The sequence below is a fragment of the Oryza glaberrima genome, chromosome 2 (assembly GCF_000147395.1).
Source record: "Oryza glaberrima chromosome 2, OglaRS2, whole genome shotgun sequence".
Taxonomy (NCBI): Eukaryota; Viridiplantae; Streptophyta; class Magnoliopsida; order Poales; family Poaceae; genus Oryza; species Oryza glaberrima.
This window is the reverse complement of record NC_068327.1, coordinates 20,467,395-20,491,929: the sequence shown is the minus strand read 5'-3', so window position 1 is coordinate 20,491,929 and position 24,535 is coordinate 20,467,395. Positions and strand designations below refer to the sequence as shown.

General features: G+C 42.1%; 4 protein-coding genes across 7 annotated transcripts; 3 read left to right on the top strand and 1 right to left on the bottom strand.

Moving 5' to 3' along the window:
* Positions 1 to 783: 783 nt before the first annotated feature.
* LOC127762760 (protein FAR1-RELATED SEQUENCE 5-like) lies at positions 784 to 6,591 on the top strand. Its single transcript, XM_052287238.1, has 4 exons — positions 784 to 934; positions 1,382 to 3,627; positions 5,921 to 5,988; positions 6,076 to 6,591. Exon 2 carries the CDS (start codon positions 1,384 to 1,386, stop codon positions 3,481 to 3,483), a length of 2,100 nt encoding a protein of 699 aa, XP_052143198.1. The 5' UTR covers positions 784 to 934; positions 1,382 to 1,383; the 3' UTR covers positions 3,484 to 3,627; positions 5,921 to 5,988; positions 6,076 to 6,591.
* On the bottom strand, positions 3,771 to 7,168 carry LOC127762761 (ammonium transporter 3 member 3). Its single transcript, XM_052287239.1, has 3 exons — positions 6,498 to 7,168; positions 6,133 to 6,418; positions 3,771 to 5,032 (listed from the first exon to the last, which is right to left on the bottom strand). Exons 1-3 carry the CDS (start codon positions 7,143 to 7,145, stop codon positions 4,524 to 4,526), a joined length of 1,443 nt encoding a protein of 480 aa, XP_052143199.1. The 5' UTR covers positions 7,146 to 7,168; the 3' UTR covers positions 3,771 to 4,523.
* Positions 7,169 to 10,158: 2,990 nt separating this feature from the next.
* Positions 10,159 to 13,383, top strand: LOC127764805 (exosome complex component RRP45A-like). 4 transcript variants are annotated; one of them, XM_052289723.1, is made up of 10 exons: positions 10,159 to 10,371; positions 10,471 to 10,680; positions 10,773 to 10,868; positions 10,963 to 11,077; positions 11,455 to 11,535; positions 11,637 to 11,825; positions 11,966 to 12,237; positions 12,317 to 12,372; positions 12,793 to 13,019; positions 13,110 to 13,383. In XM_052289723.1, the coding sequence occupies exons 1-9, from the start codon at positions 10,241 to 10,243 to the stop codon at positions 12,990 to 12,992; spliced, it is 1,350 nt and encodes a 449-aa protein (XP_052145683.1). In that variant the 5' UTR covers positions 10,159 to 10,240; the 3' UTR covers positions 12,993 to 13,019; positions 13,110 to 13,383. The 4 variants fall into 4 exon arrangements, with proteins under 4 accessions (XP_052145683.1, XP_052145682.1, XP_052145685.1 ...); XM_052289722.1 differs by having other exon boundaries at positions 13,107 to 13,383; XM_052289725.1 differs by lacking the exon at positions 12,317 to 12,372 and having other exon boundaries at positions 11,966 to 12,131; positions 13,107 to 13,383.
* Positions 13,384 to 19,932: 6,549 nt separating this feature from the next.
* Positions 19,933 to 23,959, top strand: LOC127762763 (cytosolic invertase 1). The gene is made up of 4 exons (XM_052287243.1): positions 19,933 to 20,707; positions 20,823 to 21,254; positions 22,096 to 22,654; positions 23,086 to 23,959. The coding sequence occupies exons 1-4, from the start codon at positions 20,306 to 20,308 to the stop codon at positions 23,379 to 23,381; spliced, it is 1,689 nt and encodes a 562-aa protein (XP_052143203.1). The 5' UTR covers positions 19,933 to 20,305; the 3' UTR covers positions 23,382 to 23,959.
* Positions 23,960 to 24,535: the final 576 nt, after the last annotated feature.

The following is a 24,535-nucleotide window of genomic DNA, read 5'->3' as shown; positions in this document are numbered from 1 at the left end:
TTGGACACTCAAAGTACTTAACAAAATTATAATTAGACCATTTAATAATTAATTTAATATGTGGGTAATTACTGAAATGTTCTTTGTATGATTAAAATTAGGAATTGAACTCCGAAAAATCCGAGAAAATTCCAGAGAGTATAATTAACCATGAAGAATTTAATAAAAATTAAATCCATCCATGCTTTATATTTAGGAAATTTTATTTCCCACATTTAACTTCACTTGTAAATTAATGAACATTTCATATAAATTCTAATAATAATTTATTAGATAATTTATAAATCCTGAAACGAAAATCAGGATATGACAGCCACCACCCTCCTCCATCCCCACGGCTCTGCCACCGGCGCCGACGCTCACCGCCCACCCGTTCTGCCGCCCACCGCCGGGCCGCCGCCTCCCACGACCATCCCTCTAAGCCTGGCGAACTCCCCCTTCTTCCCCTCCCCCTCCCACCCTATCTCACCCCGGGACCCTAATTCGTCGGAGTTTGGGTTTTCACCGGCGCTAGACAAGAAGAGGAGTTCGTCGGAGTTGGATAAGAAGCAGCTGGAGCACGAATCGCGAAGCATATCTAGTGAACCAAAATTTGCAAGATTTGGAGGTAGGTTTTTTGTCGATTGCAGTTTAGCAATTCCGTTATTTTTATTTTTCATATTTTCACCGTTTGGGTAGAGTGGTGGTGGGGTGTGCAAGCAATCCGGATGGATTGAGTGCTAGGCGAAATTACTACGTTACCCTCGCCATTTCGACGCCTCTGTCGTGCTTGCGTGACAGCCTGAGTGGAGTAATCCTGACAGAGGCCTCCTCGTCAGTTTGCCCTTGCGCACCGCTGCCGCCTCCGGCTCCGGCTCCGGCGATCCCCATCCATCCCGCCGAGCGAGCAGGGGGCGCCGTCGTTCGTCCAGCTGCTTCCGCCGCATCCATCCTGGTGAGCACGTCCTCCGCCACCGCCGCCTGCGCCGATCCCCATCCGTCGCACCAGCGAGCGAGCGAGCGAGCAAGGTCGCCGTCGCTCGTCCCACTGCTTCCGCCGCATCCGTTACGCTTACGCTCCCATCTCTCTCTCTCTCTACCCACGCACTTCTGTTTTCTCGAATTTGCGTTAACCCTAACTTCTGTTCTAGAAATTTTGCCTTAACCTTAATACTACTAACAGTTTGATGGTTTCCCAAAAACTGAACCCCCCATGTCCTATGTTGGATCCGCCACTATGTCCGTTAGGAAGGTGCTGCATTTCTTTATTTTATTTCTATCTATGTGAGGGTTTGGGATTTTTTCGGTTGATATATAGGAATGATGATAGGTGTGTCGTTGTTACACTTGCCTTATGATGTGGCTTTGACACATTGATCCCAATTATCTCGGGGTTTTGCAGTGATGGTGAACACTGACGGTGAAGGTGGCTGTGAAGGCGGGGGTGGAGATCCGATGTGTGTTGACGATAATGCTATCGTCGCAGTTGAGATGGGCGTTGGTGTAGATCAAGGAATTGGGTCGCAGCATGACGATGCTGGTGGCGACAGGGTCATGGAAGGACAAGGGGCGGTTACTAACTCTGGTGATGAAATGGGGATGAGGGCGTATGGTGATGAAGCCGAGACTGAAGAGGCAGCAACGGTTCATGGCAGCAAGGAGGGCACCGAGGAACTACTCCGCAAGGTAGTGTACAGCGAGGAGGCGGCGTACAAGCTGTACTGTGACTATGGGCACCGCATGGGGTTCAGTATCCGAAAGGGGAAGCAGTCCTACTTTACTGGCACGAAAAGGATCAGGACCAAGGATTACTTCTGCTCCAAGGAAGGCCTGAAGGAAGGGGAGAGGCTTACTGATGCAAACTTCAATGACCCACATACTAGGACGAATTGCAAGGCCATGGTTCGCTTCAGAGTGAATAACCACGGGGAGTGGAAGGTTATCCGGCTGGTCTCTGATCACAACCACAACTTGGCAAGACCTGAAGAACGACATCTTTTACGGTCTGCAAGATCACTTATAGCAGGGAGGTCAAGTTCTGTAGAGACGTCAAAGCAAGATTCACTCTCATGCTACATTAGTATGGCACGGACACTTGCCATAGGGAATGCAGATTTGCAGAACCTTGTAAGACACCTTAAGAGCAGGGCAAATGAAGATGGTATGTTCTATTGGGATGTTCAAATAGACCGAGGCGGTCGGATGACTAATTTTTTCTGGCGTGATGGCAGGAGCAGGATTGACTTTGACTGTTTTGGTGATGTTGTTGTGTTTGATGCAACTTATCGCTTAAACAAACATAATTTGATATGTGCTCCGTTTGTTGGTGTGAACCACCATTGGCAGAACACCATGTATGGCTGTGCTCTATTAGCTGACGAGTCTATGTCATCTTTTGTGTGGCTATTTAAATCTTTCTTGGAGGCAATGGGCAATCGGCATCCTCGCTCTATTTTTACCAATCAAGATCAAGTTATGTCAAAGGCAATTGAGGAAGTATTTCCAAATACATGCCATCGCATCTCTCGCTGGCACATACAAAAGAATGCTGCTTCTCGTCTTGGTACACTTAATGGTTCCAAAGCATTTAATAAGCTGTTCACCAAGTGTATGCAGGGATGTGACTCAGAAGCTGAGTTTGAGGAAACATGGGCTGGGATGCTCAGAGAGTTTAAGTTGGAGGATAACAAATGGCTTAAGAAACTTTATAAACTCAAGCAGAAGTGGTGTGGTGCTCTCAACAAACACACTTTTGATGGTGGGGTTGAATATGAGCCACAATGTGACAGTCTGAGTAACATCTTTAACTGCATTGCCGAGAAATTTACCTCTCCGTCTACAATTGTTGTTGTTGTGGACAAGTTGACTGAAGATTGGCGTGAAAAAGAGATCGATGAAGACACGCGGTGCAGCCAAAAGCCTCCTGCTTGTATTATAAAGCACAGTGATATTTTGAATCATGCAGCAAAAGTTTATACACACAGAATCTACAAGTTGTTTGAGACGTATTTTCTTGATGGATGTGGAGCCACAAAATTCAAGGAGCTTCATTGCGAAGACAATAACAGATTTCAATTTGAGATGACAATGCAAGGGCGAGGATCAAGAGTCTGCACAGTTCATTTTGATATGATGACAATGCAACTCAATTGCAGCTGTAGTAAGTTTGAAACAATGGGTTTGCTTTGTCCACATGCTCTTAAAGCTCTTAGCATCAAGAATGTGTGCAGTATTCCAGAAACCTATATACTGAAGAGGTGGACCAAAGGTGCTAAGAAGTGTGTTTTTAATCCAAAGCAATATGAATCATCCTATCAAGAATGTATGGATGATGAAGCTGCATACTGCAGCCATGTTATGCGCTATGCTTATGACCTTGTTACAAAAAGTCAAGGAAACGAGGAATTGAGGAAATCACTTTGGGAGACTCTTGAGAGTGGAGAAAAGGAATTGGAAAAATATCTAGAAAATGTTACCCAGTATGCACTTTCCTATGCCACTTGAAAGAAGCATCGACTAACCTTTTAGACTTACTGCTGACAATGAGAAAGATGTACTTCTGGGTTCTTTAGAAGATGTGCCCGAGTTTCCACCGACTCAGACTCAAACTGTACTCTAAGAAATGAAAATATAAACTTTTGAAACAAGGTACAAGTTTGTGTAAGTCGTTATTCTTTAAGCTTCTCTCATCTTTGTGAATACCCATGAATCCATGTTTATTAAATTGATACACAATTCAGTGGTGTTTTTAGGAATATATTGATGGTAGCCGGTTGGAACTGGGCAACTGGCCAGTTTGTGTTAGTTTAGATTGGTAATAAGGCAAGTGTAGTATGAACATAAGTTAGTTTAGATTGGTTTATTTTGTGTTGAATGACGTTTCTGAAGTCTGAACACCTCTTATGACAAGAACCAGTGTGCCAAACTATGTAGGATTGTGTAGCTAATGGACATGGTGTTGTGGCAAGCGCTAAGTCCTACTACCTCTGTCCCTAAAAGAGTGTCTTTTGACCACTGTCCAAGTTCATAGCTCAAAAGACACTCTTTAGGGATGGATGTAGTAATTCAGTGCCATAGTTCTGATCAGTAGGAAGACCGAAGACCCTTCTGTGGGCTGTGGCGTTCTAATAAGCGTGGCTTCATACTGTGATAATAGAAATAGGTACAATATAGATTATGTATGTTCCCTATCTGAATATTTTGCATGTGTAGCAGTTTCCTCCCTGTGTACTTGTGATTATGCATTATGATCGATAGCATGCTACTTGCATCTTTTAGATGTCAGTTGGTGCAAGTTCTTTAGTGCTTTTGTTTGGGAAAAAAGAAAGTTGAAATCCACAGAAAATTAATGTAATGATTCTAATGCTTGCATCAACCATGGCATGAACAACTGCTATAATACGAGGGATGAATAAGCTAATTTCTTGTTTTTGTCCTCTATATGATTGTATTTTTTTCTGCCCATCTGCTGGCACCTGTTCCATCAATTGATTGCTGAAAAAAAGACAATTATATTTCTTTTTCCTCAATAAAGTGGGTACTGTTCAAACATTCTGTGTCACTCCTACAGAGACACCACTATGTGTGCTCTCATTGTGGTGGGTCATGTCATTGAGCTCTCCCTCTGCCCAGATAGCATATGCCTCCTCACCGTGTACAGCATCATCTCCAATAAGCAGTTCTTGATCAGCTATACGGAGGGGCAGGATTAGGCTGATGATGACACAGATGATGGAGGTGATAACAATATTCCAGGCAGTGACAAATAGTGCGCCAGCAATCTGCTTCCCGAACTGTGATCCACCGGGGCCACCGTAGAATGCACCTTTAGAATCTGGGATAGATAGGAAGAGACTGCATAGGATGGGCTCGGCGAAGAGTCCAGTGGTGGCGCCACCAAGGAACCCAGCCACCGCATGGGTGTGGAAGACACCAAGCGTGTCATCAATCCTCTGCATGAATGACCATTTCTTGTGCAGCACCATCATGGTGTACCATGGAATGCTACCAGAGAGAATTCCCATCACAATAGCTGCCCAACCTTGCACCAGGCCTGTTCATGAATCAGGACACATCTAGTTAGTCTTTGCTGAACAATTAAAATGGCAAAATAACCACATATTTACATACTTTCACACCTAGCATGAAAATTGTTGAACTCCACATTGTTTTTTTTTCTGTCTCGTATCTTTACTTCTTCTGTTTTGTTTATTGTTATGATACTCAGGGGAACAAATCTAAATGGTGACATGGAATGTTATTGTTTCCTATGTGTTTGTGCATGCTAGCACACATTTTGTGGGTGGATAGGTTTGAATATTGAACCTGTAAAATTTCAAAAGTGTGCCTGGTCCAGAGAATAAAAGAAACGAGCTTGTACATAACAATTAACTCAATTTAATTACTAGAAGGCATTATTCCTCTATGTTGAAACCAATCAGGAAAGTTGCTAGCTTCCTAAGGCAATTTGGTAGAAAACCCAAGGTCAGCATCATGTTCAGTCAGTCATGGTTGATAATTATCCTTGCATAAGATAGAAAGTGACACATAAATTTTCTAAGCCAAGGAGAGCCAAAACAAAATTAGTCGAACTTGGGACAAAACAGAGGCTTTCTTACACAATGGATCGAGTTAGTTTAGCATTTATGAAAGCAAAATAGTAGTTTGTGAACAGCAGCTGAATCCATTTCTCATAAAATAATCAATCAGTAGTGCTAAATGGATGGATTCTGACTGGCACATGTTTTAAAATCCTGGGTCAATAGATGCCCTTTGCTGGTAACTTAGTAGCAAGAGTGTCGCATCAGAGAAAACAAGATTACAATATACACTAATAAAATTAGCTGTGTTCCTTAAGGCCATTGATGCTGTAGTAAGCACCAGCACTGGAATTAAAAAAAAAGCATTTCTTTTCCTTTTCAATGCAAACAATACTGTGCAGGTTATAGAAGATGCTGGTATTGGATTCTTGGTATTGACTTCGTCAGATGCAGACCTGATTGGCTGAAGGTACTATTGCTTGTTTTTCTTTAGTTTGAGACTTTTCAATTGATTCCTATGGTGACAAGGTACTGATGCAAATTGCAATATTTTAAGGGGTTGGTCTTAGCTGAGCTAGTCCACCTGCTAATGGAGGAAGGGGAGGCTTCTCACCTGCACCAGGGGTGATGCATACCAGGCCAGTGATCATGCCCTGCACCGCGCCAATTACCGATGGCTTCCCGAAGAAGAAGACATCCAGGATTGTCCACACGAGTAGGCTGGTGGATGCGCAGATATGTGTGTTGAGCACTGCCATGGATGAATCAATATTGGCTGAATATGGGTCTCCTCCATTGAAACCTGTCCACCCAAGCCACAGCAGCCCCGCCCCTGCTAGCACCAGCAGTATGTTGTTGGGCGGAAATCTCTCCCTATCTGATGCTGACCTTGGTCCAACCTGCATGGTGCGAGATGTCAGAAATCATAGATGCAGAAGTGGCATGGTGAATTTAACCAGAGAGAGATCTTTGCCGTACCCAGTAGGCAGCAGTGAGGCCTGCGATGCCAGAAGAGAGATGGATGACATAGCCACCAGAGTAGTCTATGACACCCCACTGGAAGAGGAAGCCGCCGCCCCAGAGCGAGAAGGCGCAGACCGTGTAAGAGAAGGTGATCCAGAGCGGCACAAAGGCCATCCACGCCTTGATGTTCATGCGCCCAAGCAGTGAGCCTGCGAGGATGATGATGGTGATGCTCGCAAACATGCACTGGAAGTACACCATGGTGGCGACTGGGTACATCGGCTTGAGCATGGGCGCCTCAGCTGACCCATTGTGGTAGCGAATAGCGGTAGCAGTGAGCTCAGACTGCGCCACGAGGAAGCTCTGCCCGAGTGCTGGCCGTGCCTTACCCCAGAATGGCAGGAGGCGGTCGCCGAACGACATGTTGTATGCCCAGACAACCCAGCAGATCCAGACAGCAGCGAAGGCATACAGCGCCATGAACGCCGAGTTGATAGCCCACTTCTTCTTGACAATGCTGCCGTACAGGATCACCAGCCCTGGCATGCTCTGCAGGCCGACGAGGGTCGCCGATGTCATCTGCCATGCGTTGTCGCCCTTGTTCAGCCAGTCTGGCGATGACGGAGTGGTCTGGTACGCCATTGGAATCGCTCCAGCCGCCATGGTCAGAACTCAGAACCTGGAAGAGCTGGCAGGAGAAGAGGGGAAGAATCTCTCTACTGATCACTCAATGAACTGGGTTGGGTGTATATATGCCTCGATCCCCGACTACAAACAAGTAAGCTGTCTCAACTCTCAAAACGACCTTAAACTCTGGAGTTGGGCATGATGCAAGTATATATTCCTATTGGTACTAACTGGCTTGCACTTGCACGAGTATAATATTTTGAAAGTTTTGCTTCGTGCAGTGCTGTGATCTTACTACTTAACTGCAATTCTGTTTTGATAATTAAGCTTACCCATATGAATCGCAAGGTCATGCTACTTCACATCATTGTCAAGGCATGAAGTAATCAATCCTCTGGAGTAGTCGCCTGACACAGCACACCAAGTTCAGTAAAAAGTTGCAAATATACTTTAAGTACTGCTCCCTCCGTCCCAATATAAATACACCTAGTATAGTATGTGACATATCCTAGGACTATGAATATGAACAGACAACTGTCCAGATTTGTAGTCCTAGGATATATCACATCCTGTCCTAAATGCACTTATATTGGGACGGAGGGAGTACTAGTGCTCTCTGCCTTATGTGACTTGGAACTAAATAAGATCTGGCCACTTGGCATGGAGTCATGAGCAATAGTACAGGACAAAGTATTGTAGAGAAAAACAGTAAAGAACTGATATTGGTATATTTTCCTTTGTCAATATCTTTTCCTTTTCTCCTTTCAGGGGTGGCCGAATGCGTGGACTAAACCGCATACTGAAACAATACAAAGAGAAGAAAGCAACATTCAGAAAGGTACTTGGTTGACCTAGAAGAGCTGCATTTCCATCTTGAACGGCTCGCGAAAAGGACATCACCTCACGAGGAAGAATAACTGAACAAAAGCAGCTGAGTATCTTTCCCTTCACTCTCTTTCACGACCCCTTCAATGAACTGTAAGAATCATCAAATCAACTCCGAGGTATAGATGGAATTATTCTACGCTTTGATACTTTCACCGTCCATTCGTTCAAGAAAGTTCAAAGATGTAGCAGTTTGGCATGCATGTTGTTCCTCTCCTATTGGAGATTCGCACTACTTTTCTAATGAGGCGAGGCTGTTTGGTACTGTTTTTTTAAGGGACTTTGGTGATACTAAATGCATTTCTGTCAGTGGCCGATCGAGACAGAAGGGGTTGCTGTTGACTTGTTTTGTTTGTGTGCTGTGTAGTACTTATACCAGCTAGAAACCCATTTACCACCCATAAACTAGCACATTGTAATGATCCTTGGGAATGGATGAAAAGTATTAAAGCCTAGGACATGTTGCATGCATTCCCAAGTGATGCCCATGCTTCCCCTGGCTGGACAACCAAAAGAATCACGATATTGGAAGAATGAAGGGGGCAGCTTCCAGTGTCCCCTGATATGCATTTCTTCCCTGGGTAGAACCTTTGGCGAACTAGAGAGCTGTAATGTTCAACTGCATCCAACTTTCTTTATTTACGCACATGTGGCATATTTCAATAGAGAGTTTCTGGATTTATAGTAATAAAGCTGAAAAATAGTACTCCCTCTGGTTGGCTTTCAATGATCGATGTTGTTGACTTTTAGACACACTTTTGATCACTCGTCTTATTTAAAAAAATATATAATTATCATTTTTATTTTATTTCTTTTATCATTAAAGGTACTTTAAATATTATTTATATTAATTTTTTATGTGTATAATTTTTTTTAATAAGGCAAATTGTCGAATATACACCCTAAAGTCAATGGTGTCAAATATTAAAACCTAGTGAGTATATATTAAAGTTTTTCTAAGCAATTTTAATGTAGAATTTTTTTTCCTTCTGAGAAATAGAGGCATAATCCATACCCCGTAAACTGGTCGGAAAGCCACAATTGTATATTTTCATTCTAGAAACTAAGCGGGATATTATCTGTAAAAATAAGTCCAAGTGGAGTATCATATACGGTTGAAGACGTTAAGTGACCTGGTTTTGAACAAGTGGCGAGAGAGAGCTCGGCTGTTCGGAATCTTGTGTGCATTGCATTTGCATCGCGAGTCGTCGATGCCCAGTGGAGATGCAAGAAACTTCGTCGTCGGCGTCCGCCTTCTTCGACTCCTGCACTTGAATGCGGCTGCATAACCGTTTCGTCTTTTTCCGTTGACGCACTGTGCTTTCGATTGTGACTAGTTAACTTTTCTGGGCTTCGTGAAAAAAAAAATTTTAAGAGTTACATCGGATATTTGATCGGATGTCAGAAGAGATTTTCGGATACGAATGAAAAAACTAATTTCATAACTTGTCTGGAAACCGCGAGAGCCTAATTAAGTCGTCATTAGCACATGTAGGTTATTGTAGCACATATGGCTAATCATAGACTAATTAAAAGATTCGTCTCGTGATTTTCATACAAACTGTGCAATTAGTTTTTGTTTTTATCTATATTTAGTGCTTCATGGATATGTCAAAGATTCGATGTTACTTTTTTAGGAAAAAAAATTGGAACAAAACCAGGCCTTAAAACATGCTTTCGTTTTCAAAGCCTATGACTTCACATGGATACTAGGTGCTACTCGTAATAAAAAATCAAGGTATTTGCTAGAACTCGGACAGATTGAAAAATATTATGTACAGTCAGCCGTGCTTTCAACGTAACATTAGTGAAATCAAAGATGTGATGTTGATTTTCATCTCTTAGAAAGTGTTAGGGAAGCACATTCGGGGGGTGTAAATGTGGTGTTACATGTGTATGGTTATTTGAGGGCTAAATTCTCTGTTTGAGAGGCTAAGTTCCTAATTTAAAAATACCATTCTTAAAAAAAAATAAGTGTAGGTGCTTTGTTACTCGAAACGAAAAAAAAAAAAACACAAAGAACAAGAGGAGGTGCTTTGTTTTGGGCCTTTTTGGGCTGAGAGTGAATGGGCGGCGCGTGGCCGAGGCCGGAGGTGGGCCGAGCACGGACAGCCCAACACAGCTCCAAAAATCCACTGGGCGTTAACTCTCTCTCTCTCTCTCCCTCTCGCTTTACCCCGCCGCGCGGCCGCTAAAACCCTAGCCACCACCCCCGCCGCCGGCGAGCGACGCGAACGGCGAACGCCATGGACCACCACCAGCGGTGGCGCCCCACGGTGAACGAGCGCGAGTTCATCGAGCGCGCCCTCCAGTCCGACCTCCGCGTCGACGGCCGCCGCCCCTTCGACTTCCGCCGCCTCAAGATCCTCTTCGGCAGGTCGCCTTCCTTGCGTCCCCCTCCTCCTCCTCCTTCCATGGCGTTTCGCTGGGGGTTTCGTTTCTCTGAAGCTCCTGGAGTGTGTGTGTGCGTGTGCAGGGAGGACGGCTCGGCGGAGGTGCAGCTCGGGGACACGCGCGTCATGGGCTACGCCACGGCGCAGCTGGTGCAGCCGTACAAGGACAGGCCCAACGAGGGGACGCTCGCGATATTCACCGAGTTCTCGCCCATGGCCGACCCCGCCTTCGAGCCGGGGCGGCCAGGGGAGTCGGCGATCGAGCTCGGTCGCGTCGTCGATCGCGGCCTAAGGTGGTCTCCCCCCTGAGATTGCTGTTTGGTATATTTTGCCGAAGAGCTCAGTGAGCGTGTAGTCTGATGAGCATCTTTTTGGTGATTCTCAGGGAGAGCCGAGCCGTCGATATGGAGTCCCTGTGTGTTGTTGCTGGGAAGCATGTTTGGTCGGTGCGCGTCGACCTTCATATCTTGGATAATGGAGGGTATGAGATATACCTTGCCTTGTGACATGACTGATTTGTGATGTTTCTGGCTAAGAGAGCTAAATGTGCCCGATGCAATGGTTTTATCCCTCAGGAATCTCATTGATGCAGCTAACATTGCCGCGCTGGCAGCTCTGTCTACTTTCCGGAGGCCTGAATGTACGGTCGGAGGGGAAGATGGTCAACAGGTTACAGTACATGACCCTGAGGTAAGCTAGTATTGTCTTGCAAACGTATTTCCCAGAGTTCAAAGTTCAATGATAAGGAATGACATTTCCTATTATGTTTCATCGATGTCAGGAGTAGTTAATTTGGGCATCTGTAGCTTCTTGTAGTGTGTAACTGAAACATGATTTCCTAGTTCAAAGTTCACCAATAAGGAATGGCATTTCCTAGTTTGTTTCAGCACTCATCAGTGTAAGCGGGACTAGCTACTTTATATGGTGTCTGTAACTTCTTGTAGTGTTGTTGAAACATATCCTCGTTAAAATGTCATATGCTACTATGCTAGTTACTTTGTTTGCGCTTACACATAAGTTATCTTATGCCCTATTTGATCTATTGAATAGTTTTAAGTATTTTACAGGTAAGGGACCCACTCCCTTTGACAATTCATCATCTCCCTATTGCTGTGACATTTGCATATTTTGGCGAGGGCAACATCATGGTATGTTCCAATATATTTCTAAAAATGCCAGGGTGTATTATTGATGTCCATCATGTTCTGGTCTTTTTATCCACAACTTTTTAATTGAATTTCATGTTTAGGTTATTGATCCGACATATAAGGAAGAAGCTGTTATGGGAGGACGAATGACTGCTACAATTAACTCAAACGGTGATGTATGTTCCATCCAGAAAGCTGGTGGAGAGGGTGTCATGTCAAGTGTTATCATGCAGTGTTTAAGAATTGCTTCAGTTAAAGCTGCTGATATAACAAGCAAAATAAAGAATGAGGTTTGTGAGGAAACATACGATGTTGCAATTTATATGCCTGCTTTGATGTTCTATGAACTGTGAAAATACTTGGCTTCTCACCATCCATTGTATTTCATTGATTTGGGTTTGCATTTCATCCTAAGCATCTCTTTGTTCAGGTTAACTCATACACCTCTGCGAAGGCACTGCAGAAAGTAAAGCGTTTGCCAGCCTCAGCACTGAAAAAGGATAATGCTCCTGATGTGGCTATGAAGGAAAGTTCTGATGGTGCATTGGAAACTCAAAGTACAAAACCATCCAGCGATGGTCAGCAGATAAACAAAGGTGATGATGAGGATCATCGAAATATAAAACGGAATTCATCCTTGACTGTGGACAGAACTGCTAAACAAAAACAAACATCCAAATTCATTGGTGGTCCATCAAATTGGTAGTTATTGGAGCATTGTACTTGTTTGTAAATCTACATTGAAGTTTTGCCAACCTGTTCTGATTTTCTTGCAATGTAGGGATCCATACTCTAAAGGAGTTTCATTAAGCTCCCTCAGAATTTCTCAATTGCCTGGTACTGTTAATATTGTTTACCTGTTATTCTATTTCTGATTATGATAGCCAGTGCATGAGCATGTGTTAAACATGTATGAATTTCCCCATTTCTCTATAATGTTTCTACCTTAGAGCATCATAGTACAGGGAGTTCAGGTTTTGGCTGAGTGAAGCTATAATCTATATGGCATTACAATATTTTAGATGGGACAATAGATATTCTTCCTCCTGCCAGTCCTCCAATATCAAGTTATCAACTAGTCGTGTCGGATATAAAGTACAGATTGCTTTTTATCTGTGATAAATTTAGGGAGAACTTCTGTTATCTTAGATGGGACACAAATGATTCTTAAATATCATTATGCATGCCCATCCTTGTGATAATTTATCTTGCAATATCAATATGCGGACATCTGATAAGTTACATTGCAATATGCAGAACCACCATCTGTGGTTGAGGACAACAAGCAGGAGGATGTTGAACCAATGTTATCTGAATGTAATCCTGAGGCGCAAAGTGAATCAAGGTTGACTGCTGGAGGGTCAGATGAGATGCAGGAAGCTATATCGCCAAAGAGTCTAAAAGACGCTGTCAAGCCAAAACACAAAAGAAAGAAAAAACAACACAGCAAGAGTTAGATTTCATGTAACTTATAGGCCTGTCAGGTAAGACTTTTTAGTTGTTCCTGCTTTGTATAAATACCCTCTTTTTAACATATTTGTACTGACTATTTTTATTTCATCTAATTGCAGCAGTGTTAGATAGCGCAATGTTTGTGGGCATGGTTGGCAAAATTCCGTTGTTCTCTTGATGGTGTACATGCTAGATTCTACAGCACGATGTATTTTCATGAGATTCAAATCAACGTGGAACTGTGGAAGGTTTCTATCATTTTTAGTTCCTCTATTTTTTTGTGGAAGTCTTCACTACCACCATTTGTTATGATGTTGATTGTTTCTGCAGTCAATGTCTGAACATCTCTGTAACACCTAGCCAAGCTTTCCTGACTGAAAAGATCCCTTCACCATAGCACCATGAGTTGAGTTTCTTCTTCTGATGTTTTGTGTAATTGTGCGCCTTCGTTGTGACGAATGCTAGCCGCAAAAATTGAAAAGTTTTGTACAAGCTGTAGAACGCCCATTTTCCAGAAATGGATCCTAGTTAATTTTCAAGGCAAATTCTACCATTTGTCTTTGCAGGCTATCGCAACATTATATCATTGCCCATATGTCAATACTTTGTCAGAAAAACTTCAGCTTCGGTCTTTGTTTGGATGGTGCTGCGTTGAATAGGGAGGATTGGGAACCTTCCCTCCGGGCCGTGAAATGAAGAGATGGTTTAATGTATGATTAATTAAATATTATAATAAAACTTGAAAAATAAATTAATATGATTTTTGAAGTAATTTTTTTATAGAAAAAAATTGAAAAAAAACACAGCCTAGCCCATACGGATATGGTTGTGCCAGCAATTTGCCTTGGACCCTTGGTGCAATTCGGTTTATAAAACAAGCTCTGAAATACTCCCTTCGTCCAAGTCTATATATTTTTTTTGAGATACTCCCTCTGTCCAAGTCTATACTCCCTCTGTTTCTAAATATTTGACACCGTTAACTTTTTAGCACATGTTTGATTGTTCGTCTTATTCAAAAACTTTTGTGAAATATGTAAAACTATATGTATACATATAAGTATATTTAACAATAAATCAAATGATAGGAAAAGAATTAATAATTACTTAAATTTTTTGAATAAGACAAACAGTCAAACATATTTAGAAAAGTCAACAGCGTCAAATATTTAGAAACAGAGGGAGTATTATTTTACGCAGTATTCAGGAAGATATTTTGACCATTAATATATTTCATGATATGTTTTCAACGAATATATGAAATTAGCATCACTTGATATAATACTTTAAAATATCAAACTAATGATATAACATTTATAATGTATATCAAGTATGATTATTAGTTAAAAGTTACCGAGTTTACTTTTTCTTAAAAAGAGGATGGTCTATAATTTGATTCGGAGGGAGTAAAGAAGGGCAATTCGGCTTTGTAGAACAAGCTCTGATATGGGGAAGGACCATGTGAAAGATACGTTATAATCGAACATAAGTGCATCTTATAAATTTATATTGACTTTAAAGTGTAGGGACTCCACATTCTAAGCATGCTCCATTTCTTATGGACAAATATCCGCTTTATTTCACCGTCAAGGTTCCCTTCTCAGATCTGCTTATCTGGCCTTGACTTGAAGCCTCCAACCCACGTGCTTGTTTGTCTGGTGTGAGAGATTTGCCAACATGAGGAGTATATCTCTCATATTTTTTTTTACACGTTGCAATGACGTAGCTGTTCATTTATCCAACAGAGACTTGATACACACTCTTCAACCAGAGAGTTAGCATTAATTATGTTCTGCACAGGCTTGAAAGCAACCGAGTATCAGCAGAGGGATGGGGTGGTGGCCCACCTGCCAGCTGCAGCACATGGCCTCTGACAAGTTAGCCCCAGCCTCCTCATCCATGGCAGCTGCAGTGATCGGATCAGATGAGATGGGATGAGAGAGATTCGCTGTGGCTAGAGAGCGAGTCGGTGTGTGTCTGAAAATGGGGAAGGGGAAGGCTGCCGCCGTTGGCAGGTCGCTGTGCCGGGCCAGTGCTCACCTGCGCTTTGCAGTTGCACTCAAATAAAAAATATTTCATCCGTCCTAAAATATACCAACATAGTATATATATATATATATATGTTTAAAATATACCAATATGTGCGAGCTTCAATAAAAAGATTGTTTAAAGTATATACCAATATGAGTACGACGGATCTTTTCTTATTCTCCTGGATTTTTTGTTTGCTATTAAAAAAATCCTTGAATTCTAAAGATGTGTTTTGTATAAAACTTTTCTATATAAAAACTTTATAGTAGTTAATTCTTTTATACCCTTAAATTACTAAAAAATCAGATTATTCGTCATTTTATGTTTTCCACGTAAAAATATGGTATATATTTTTTTCTTAAATATTTTTTAGAGTAAATTTTCAACTTCATAGTGGTTAATTCTTTTGTAATCTGAAATAACTATATCAAATTCGGATTATCCATAAATTTTAATTATCACAAACAAGAGTAGAGCCAGGGAGGTACTCCCTCCGTTCCGATTTTGACTTTTTCCTTACACTGTTTGATCACTCGTCTTATTTAAAACATTTGTGCAAATATAAAAAATGAAAAGTTATGCTTAAAATACTTTAGATAATAAAGTAAGTCACAAATAAGGACACGACTCCTCGTCGGGCGCCCGATCGGAAGGAGGTGAAATCAAGCGCTAACGTCAGCATGACGTCAGTGTCCGATTTACGTGCAAACTTACTTTAAACTGATTTTTCTCTTAAATTACTTATCCAAATTATGATCCGATTGCACCATTAAATTCGTTGCAATTAAATCTTCAAAACAAGACCACACATGGATATATTCTGACGAAATTTTTTTACCTAATTATTGAATTATTTTTAAATGTTACACGATGTTCCACCAGGTATATCGGAATTGTTGTACTAAGTAGATCGAAAATGTTTCACTCGTTTAAATCGGGTGTTGTTTCACCTTATATAAAAATAATGTTTCAGCAAATAACGAAAGAATGTTTCAGTTCACTGTAACATTTGATCCATACATAGTGAAACATTATAAGTACACTAGCTGAAACATTTTTTGGTGGAACAAAAAATGAAACAAATTCCCTTAATAGGGGGTTTCCAAAATATGTAGGTTTTTTGTTGCAATGGAATGTTTTAGTTCACTGCAACATTAGATCTATATATAGTAAAATATTGTGAGTACACTAGGTGAAACATTTTTGGTGGAACAGAAAAAGAAATAAATTTCCTTAATAGAGGATCTCCAAAATATGTGAGTGATTTGTTGCAACGATGCGTTATATAATATCAAAATCCAATGCAACATTTGATCCATATATAGTGAAACATCACGAGTACACTAGTTGAAACATTGTAAAACTATTGGTTGAAACATCTAAATAACCATATGCAGCATTTTAAAAAAATATCATTAAAAAAGCTAAAATATTTTTTTGTCGAAATATAATCATGTGTAGTCTTATTATAAAGATTTAATTATAACGAATACAACGACGTGATCGAATCATAGATTAGATAATTAGTTTATGAGAAAAATCATTTTAAAGCTATTTAAAATACTCAGCACGTGGTTCGAGTGTCCGATTTTTTTCGGGCGCTCGGGCGCCCGACACATAGCATTTCCTATGTAAAATAAATAATAATTTTAGTTTTTTTAATAAGACGAATGAATAAAGTAGGTTATAGGGAGTAAGTATCACTACAAATATCTTCTGAAGGTGGGCCCAAGGTGTCAGCAGCTACCAGAAGTTTTTCGTACGGAGTACTATCTATTGGAGGTGGGCCCGAGGTGTCAGGGCAGAGGCTTGACCGTTGGGCGAGGCTTCACGTGCGGTGCGGTGGGTTATAGGGTACTTTTTAGTTTTGGCGTGTGGACACGAAACGGAACGGAAGTAGCGTGTCCCGCGCGCGTGATCGCCGTCCGGTCGGGTCGCACCCAAACCCACCCACCAGCCAACCGACCCACCACCACCAGCCGACTCCGCTCCCCATCTCGGCTGCCCCTTCCACGTCGGCGGGCCCACTCGCTGCCCACTGGGCCTCGTGCCGCCGTGTACGGCCTGCCAGTGCCAGGCCCCGACTCACGAGCGCTGGGATCGTCAACGTGTGCTCTGCACGTGTACAGGTACTACTCTACTAGGAGTAGAATAAAAGGAAAATAAAAAAAGTAAAAAAGAAAAAAAGGGGCTCCCCTTGATTACGGCGGTAAAGCTAGTTTGTGTCTCCTCGTGATGCTGATGAGCCTCTTCTTTTTTTTCACCGAAATGGCCTATTAACTGGAGTAGCCTTTTCTTTTTTCACCCAAATGGCCTAACTGCATCAAGCTAGGTCCCGTCGAAAATCTTTGGGCTCGTCCGCTCTTGGCCACCGCGTAAGGTCAAGTGTGCATGTACACAAAAATGTTTTGAGAAACCATATTTAAGTCATACTATCTCCGTTTTTTTAATCTTTAATTTAATCAAATCTATAGGGAAATTAGCAACATCTATAACACCAAATTAATTTTATTAAAACTAACATTTAATATATTTTTATTAAAAAATATTGCTATATTTTTCTATAAACTTGATCAAACTTAAAAATAATTGATTAAAAAAAATCAAAATGACTTATAATATAAAATAGTTGGAGTATTTAGGAGATGTCAAGTTGGTGAGAAACAACTATTAAGTGTAAGAATCAATTTTTAATATATTTTTTTCTGAATTGTATAGCTATACATTCTCAATTGTATAGAACCAACTGTTAAGTGTATCCTTGTTGGCCAAGTGGCCAAAATAACATTATCATGCAGGACACGGGGGCGTTGAGGTGCAACAAGCGACATAGTCAAAGTCCAGAGAGAGCAAGAGGGTGATTAATAACTGGGAGCAGCATCTCATCCAACAAACAGCAGGATGCATTGTTTAACTTTAACCTGCATTTTTGTGCCACAACATGGTAATCAATCCCTTTTGCTGGCTGGGTGTCGGATATCCAGGACAGTACGCGTATATACTTCCAATGACACTATATATCCGACATGGAATGGTGCAAGAAAGCGCTGTTAACGGTAACAGGATCAGAGCGGGGCCATCTCTGATTTGTACTCATCAAGACCCCTCGAGAAAAATGCAGGCAATATGACAAAATTGAAATGACTATTAGTTTTCAGCAATCAACACGATGAACGAAACACCAAAACAAGCTCGACCGTGGAAACACTAAACGTTGTCCCTTTTTGTTTTGTCCAGCCTGATCGATAACTATTGCCTCGTTTCCCATCTCGTGTTCCTTGTGTCTTATTGGTAATTGATGATTCCGATATAGAACAAATAATCTTGTAAAAATAAGTAGATTATTTGTTTGTGTAAGTCTCCTCTAAGCTCGTGTTTGCTGTGCGTCATGCATGACGGCATATCATTTACTGTAGCATTTTAAGTTAGTGGGCTGTTTATAGGTCCTCGATCTCTTTTTTTTCTTGTTAGTTTTTTCTTTCACTTTTTAAATGTCATTTGCGATGCATTATTTAGGCAAGTTGGCGTCGTTCTAAGCATGCTTTATTACTTTATCGATTATAGCGCTTTGAACAGCTGAAATCATGCATCAATTTGGGGAAAAGATAATTACTCCCTCCGTTTTAAAATATTTGACACCGTTGACTTTTTAGTACATGTTTGACCATTCGTCTTATTAAAAAAATTAAGTAATTATTTATTCTTTTCATATCATTTGATTCATTGTTAAATATACTTTCATGTACACACATAGTTTTATATATTTCACAAATTTTTTTAATAAGACAACGGTCAAACATGTACTTAAAAAGTTAACGGTGTCAAACATTTTGAAACAGATGGAGTATTATCTTCACTTAAAAGGGAAGAGTACAGAAGATGATCTAAAGAAATCTCATAATATTATAACTGGCGGATCCATATGCCACTAGTTATATGATATTAAAATATATAACATGCCACACGATAATGTTTTATAGTATGTTCATCTTCAATCCATATAATTTTTTTTCTATCCTCAGTCGGAGTAATTTGTAATTCACACACAATATGATAATAATCAACTGCAGTACCTTTCATAAAAAGAGATACAAGTATCACTATTTTACACTAATTGATAAAGAGAAATCAAAATTTTTGTACTACAGTATAATCAATACGAAGTATATTCGACTACATACGGACTACGACTAGAGCCCAGTATGACCAACTCATATGGTGTTCTTTTTTCAATTATTGTGGCTATGTTGGCTGCACCAAGCAGCCAAATACGAATACTCTATTTGCATAGATTATACAAGTACATATCCAGAGAACTCATTTAGGTTAAATATACCAGCCCTCTTTAGAAGTTGGATTATTATCGTTCGATTCCTATCGATTATAATTAGTCAAAAGTGAAGTGTTAAACCAATCTACTGTACTTTCTTCAAACATTGATGACACAAAATAGTAGCAACTAAACAAACCAGAATATATTGGTGCAAAAGTCTGAGATATATAGTCTTGCTAGAACAAACCAGAATATATTTGTACAGAAGTCCGAGATACAGTCTTACTAGAAAGCCGTATAATAATCACTGATTTCCCTATCACACGGGTCTCGCTATCGTATGCTACGATTGAAATTGATTACCAAGAGAGGACCGGCCAGCCTACGAACACCCTTCCACGGCTGCCCCCGCTGCCCTCCTCCGCCTCCCCAAAATCGCCGGACACTCTCGCCGCCGGTCATCCGCCGTCGCCGTCCAACCATCCCCTTCCGGCGGCGACCAAACCCATCCGCTGTTGAGCCCTCCACGTCAGCGCCTCGTCCTCCCCCCTCCTCTTCCTCCAACCTTCCCCGAATCCCCGGGCCCCACCCGCCACCAACCCCACGTGCTCCCGTATTCGCGATAAATAAAAAGCGAAACCTAAGCACACCACCTCCGCGCCCGTTTCGCCTCCCCCCGAATTAACAAAAAAAAAGCCCCTCCTCGCCTACCCCCCACCGACGTGTGGGCCCCACTCTCCCGGCCCCACCCGTCATACACCCCGGGTGTACGGACCCCCGCCGGAATCCCGCACCGCCGGCGATATATAGTAGGGGAGCTCGAGGCAGCTAGATTTTTTTTTTCTCCCCATCGAGATTCGCGTGGCCTTGTGGTCACCGCCGCCGCCGCCGCCTAGATCTCTCGCTGCGTCTCTCCCTCCCTCCCCTCCGGCGATCCGCGTAGATCTGGGCGGGAGGCGGCGGAGATCCGCGGCGAGGAGGGGAGGGAGGGGAAGCAAGCAAGCAAAGCGGAGGGGCATGGAGCTGGCGGTGGGAGCGGGCGGGATGCGGAGGTCGGCGTCGCACACGTCGCTGTCGGAGTCGGACGACTTCGACCTGTCGCGGCTGCTGAACAAGCCGCGGATCAACGTCGAGCGGCAGCGCTCGTTCGACGACCGCTCGCTCAGCGACGTCTCCTACTCCGGCGGCGGCCACGGCGGCACCAGGGGCGGCTTCGACGGCATGTACTCGCCGGGGGGTGGCCTGCGGTCGCTCGTCGGCACCCCGGCCTCCTCCGCGCTCCACTCCTTCGAGCCCCACCCCATCGTCGGCGACGCCTGGGAGGCGCTCCGCCGCTCGCTCGTCTTCTTCCGCGGCCAGCCCCTCGGCACCATCGCCGCCTTCGACCACGCCTCCGAGGAGGTCCTCAACTACGACCAGGTTGGTTAGCTATTCGCGGCGGCGGCGCTTCCGGATTGTGCGGATTCAGCTCATCTGGAAACCGTATGGCTTGTCTCATCTGGGGAGCTTTTGCTTTGCTTTGCTTTGCTCGCAGGTGTTCGTGAGGGATTTCGTGCCGAGCGCGCTGGCGTTCCTGATGAACGGCGAGCCGGAGATCGTGAGGCACTTCCTGCTCAAGACGCTCCTGCTGCAGGGCTGGGAGAAGAAGGTCGATCGGTTCAAGCTCGGGGAGGGCGCCATGCCGGCCAGCTTCAAAGTGCTCCATGACTCCAAGAAGGGCGTCGACACCCTGCATGCGGATTTCGGGGAGAGCGCCATTGGCAGGGTGGCTCCCGTGGATTCGGGGTTCTGGTGGATCATACTTCTACGGGCATACACCAAGTCCACCGGGGATCTCACGCTCGCGGAGACGCCGGAATGCCAGAAGGGGATGAGGCTGATACTGAGCCTGTGCTTGTCTGAGGGGTTTGATACCTTCCCAACATTGCTGTGTGCAGACGGTTGCTGCATGATAGATCGCAGAATGGTAAACTTTACTGTGGCGCTCAAGTTTTTTTTTTTTTAAAAAAAACATGTTTCAAACTCACAAGTGTATAAACTATAATTAACATTTCTATTATAACGGAAGCATCTGGTCTGATTTTTGCTGACAGTAACATCACTAATAAACTTTTGGATAATTTACCATTTGTACCAAAAGTCATGACGCTGTAGATTTAATTTTACATTGGTATTGGTTAAATTATGTGAGATTTCAGTAATTTCATGACAATTTGCTTGATTTCTGTGATCTGCCTGCAACATATTTGATTCTTCATATGATAACTTTCTTGTGGTTTGAATGATTCTTCATCTTCATACAGTTAATATATTGTACATTGGCAGCACTATTTTATAACTGGGACAGGGCTCTCAGTTCGTTCTTGTGGGCGCGGTTTATATTTCAAATGCCATTACTATATTTGAACCTACATTTGCTAATGAGTGGAGAATATCATATAGGCATGTAGCCTTCTGCTTGCTTCATCTGCTGGATCCTGCTTTTACCATTTGTATGGGTCCATGCCCTAATACGTGGACATGCAACACTCTACTCAGTCCTGATAACTGTCCCCTTTCTTGTTATATGAAGTTCCAGATGCTATTTTGGTTACACAGAAGTGTAGAATAGAAATTAGAATTATGGAAATCGCTGATAGATCTGTTTACTCATGAACATTTTTTTCTGACTTTTCACATATGCTTCTGATATGTCTTATGTCTTTATGAGTAACTGATGAGCTCATGGGCTGTAATGCTTACTTAAATCAAAATGGCCTATGGCTAAGCTTCCTTTTGCTCACTCCTGTTGTTGATCTTTGTTGTAGGGTGTTTATGGGTACCCTATTGAGATTCAAGCCCTTTTCTTTATGGCACTAAGGTGTGCTCTTCAATTGCTTAAGCATGATAACGAAGGGAAAGAGTTTGTAGAGAGGATTGCAACTCGTCTTCACGCTCTAAGTTATCACATGCGGAGTTACTATTGGCTTGATTTCCAGCAGCTAAATGATATTTATCGCTATAAGACAGAGGAATATTCCCACACTGCTGTCAACAAATTCAATGTCATCCCAGATTCTATTCCGGATTGGTTATTTGATTTTATGCCTTGCCAGGGTGGTTTTTTCATTGGTAATGTTAGTCCTGCAAGGATGGACTTCCGGTGGTTTGCACTTGGAAACATGATTGCTATACTATCATCCCTTGCTACACCTGAGCAATCAACGGCCATAATGGATCTCATTGAGGAGCGATGGGAAGAGCTTATTGGTGAAATGCCTCTGAAGATATGCTACCCTGCTATTGAGAATCACGAATGGCGTATTGTGACAGGCTGTGATCCGAAGAATACTAGATGGAGTTACCACAATGGAGGATCTTGGCCAGGTTAGAAGGTTTTCTTATTATTTAAATCTCTCTTAAATATTACAGTTTTTAGTCGCAAAAATGTTATCATGCTTCCCTTTTATCATTATGTGATTTGGACGCTGAATTAAACCAATTGATAACCATATACCATCTTTCGGTGATTAGTGAAGGACCATATACATTTGTGCCCAAGATTTCTGTTTATGAGCTATGGCCTTAAATGAATCTTTTATGTGCTGAGAAGAGCAATGTTTATTAAATTTGATGCCTTCTCTTTTTTCCTCACGGAGTCAGGGTACATGTGCCCATGAAACCTACATATAAACATATAACATCACATTATATCTCTTCTGATTTTCTGTGTTATTTGTACTACAAACGGATAGCATGACATTGAGTAACTTCAACATGTTATAACTTTAACACAATTTTTCCCATTCTTTCTGCAGTACTACTATGGCTGCTCACAGCAGCCTGCATCAAGACTGGCCGGCCGCAAATTGCAAGGCGTGCAATTGACTTAGCTGAGAGAAGGCTGTTGAAGGATGGTTGGCCAGAGTACTATGATGGGAAGCTTGGGCGGTATGTCGGCAAGCAGGCAAGGAAATTCCAGACTTGGTCTATCGCAGGGTATTTGGTCGCCAAGATGATGCTTGAGGACCCTTCTCATCTCGGAATGATATCACTAGAGGAGGATAAGGCAATGAAGCCTGTTTTGAAGAGGTCTGCCTCATGGACAAACTAAGATGTCGACGAAAATTTTTAGGGAAGCAAAGTCAGTTTGGGAACAAAAATTCTTTTGGTAGCTCTTCTCTGCTCATCCCTCCGTTTGACTTTTCGAACCGGAAAGGTTTGTTTCATCTGGATTTCCCGGTTGTACAATATGTCAGCCCATTTCTTAGCTAAAAAGAAGCAATTGCGGAAATGGGTGTTTTGGTTTCAATCCCTGCTTGTAAGAAGATTCCTGCTTTGGGTCAAAAATCTTAAAGCTGATTCCAGTTTCCTGGTCTTTTGATGGAGAGAAGTGCTACTCTAACGAATAATAAAAGCTCATTTTTCTGCAGTGCCTCCTATCCAGAGGGTTAGTTAACTTGCTGCCTGAGAAGGGCAAGTCATACAAACTGTGTGCCTTGTATGTTTCTTCCTCTTTTCGTTCTCTTACAAAATTGAAGTTGTACTTGTGTTCAAGGAAAGATCTTGGCAAAAGCTTTTCCCTGGTCCCCTGGTTGGATATCACAGTATCTTGGGTTCTTGAGACATTGTTGGAACATGCTTGCTAGTTTGTGCAAGCAAGTGATAATAATTCATTTGGAGTTATCTCAACGACTTTATCTTCGAAAGTTGCAAAGTTTCTCTGCTCATTACATTTTCTTTGCTTACGCTATCCTTAACTGAGCCATCTCTTAATGAGAAAATCCAAAAAATGCTATTGATAATAAGAGTTCAAATTCCAGAAATAGAAATAACATTAACAAGTACGGGTTTTATGAGATACATCTTGCAATTGACTTTGTTGTTATAGAAATCCGTTAGGATTTCGATCGTAGCTCTCCATCAAGTGCTATGAGATAAATACTGCATTTAACGGTGATGGATGAAATCTTAACGGTGATGACTTTCTAGGATAAATCGCTTGTACGATGGTATTTTATGGTATTCACACTTTGTCGATGATATTTCTTAGATTTAGGTGTTTGTCAATAATATTTCTTGGTTTTTCTCTGAATAGATACTACTTCTTTCGTTTCACAATGTAAAACTTTCTAGCATTGCCCATATTTATTTAAATGATAATGAATCTAGACATATGTATGCGTTTAGATTTATTAACATTTATATGTATGTGTGTAATGGAAAAATTTTTGAAATTAATCGTGTTCTTGACCGGAATTGCAAGAT

What these genes read in the sequence shown, in the direction of transcription:
- LOC127762760 (XM_052287238.1), top strand. Translation starts at nt 1,384, where the DNA reads ATGGTGAACACTGACGGTGAAGGTGGCTGTGAAGGCGGGGGTGGAGAT.
- LOC127762761 (XM_052287239.1), bottom strand. Translation starts at nt 7,145, where the DNA reads ATGGCGGCTGGAGCGATTCCAATGGCGTACCAGACCACTCCGTCATCG. An exon ending in GCCTCACTGCTGCCTACTGG is followed by an intron (nt 6,419 to 6,497) that starts GTACGGCAAAGA and finishes CGCACCATGCAG; the next exon opens with GTTGGACCAAGGTCAGCATC. An exon ending in ATGCATCACCCCTGGTGCAG is followed by an intron (nt 5,033 to 6,132) that starts GTGAGAAGCCTC and finishes ATTCATGAACAG; the next exon opens with GCCTGGTGCAAGGTTGGGCA.
- LOC127764805 (XM_052289723.1), top strand. Translation starts at nt 10,241, where the DNA reads ATGGACCACCACCAGCGGTGGCGCCCCACGGTGAACGAGCGCGAGTTC. An exon ending in CTCAAGATCCTCTTCGGCAG is followed by an intron (nt 10,372 to 10,470) that starts GTCGCCTTCCTT and finishes GTGCGTGTGCAG; the next exon opens with GGAGGACGGCTCGGCGGAGG. An exon ending in TTACAGTACATGACCCTGAG is followed by an intron (nt 11,078 to 11,454) that starts GTAAGCTAGTAT and finishes AGTATTTTACAG; the next exon opens with GTAAGGGACCCACTCCCTTT.
- LOC127762763 (XM_052287243.1), top strand. Translation starts at nt 20,306, where the DNA reads ATGGAGCTGGCGGTGGGAGCGGGCGGGATGCGGAGGTCGGCGTCGCAC. An exon ending in AGGTCCTCAACTACGACCAG is followed by an intron (nt 20,708 to 20,822) that starts GTTGGTTAGCTA and finishes CTTTGCTCGCAG; the next exon opens with GTGTTCGTGAGGGATTTCGT. An exon ending in CAATGGAGGATCTTGGCCAG is followed by an intron (nt 22,655 to 23,085) that starts GTTAGAAGGTTT and finishes TTCTTTCTGCAG; the next exon opens with TACTACTATGGCTGCTCACA.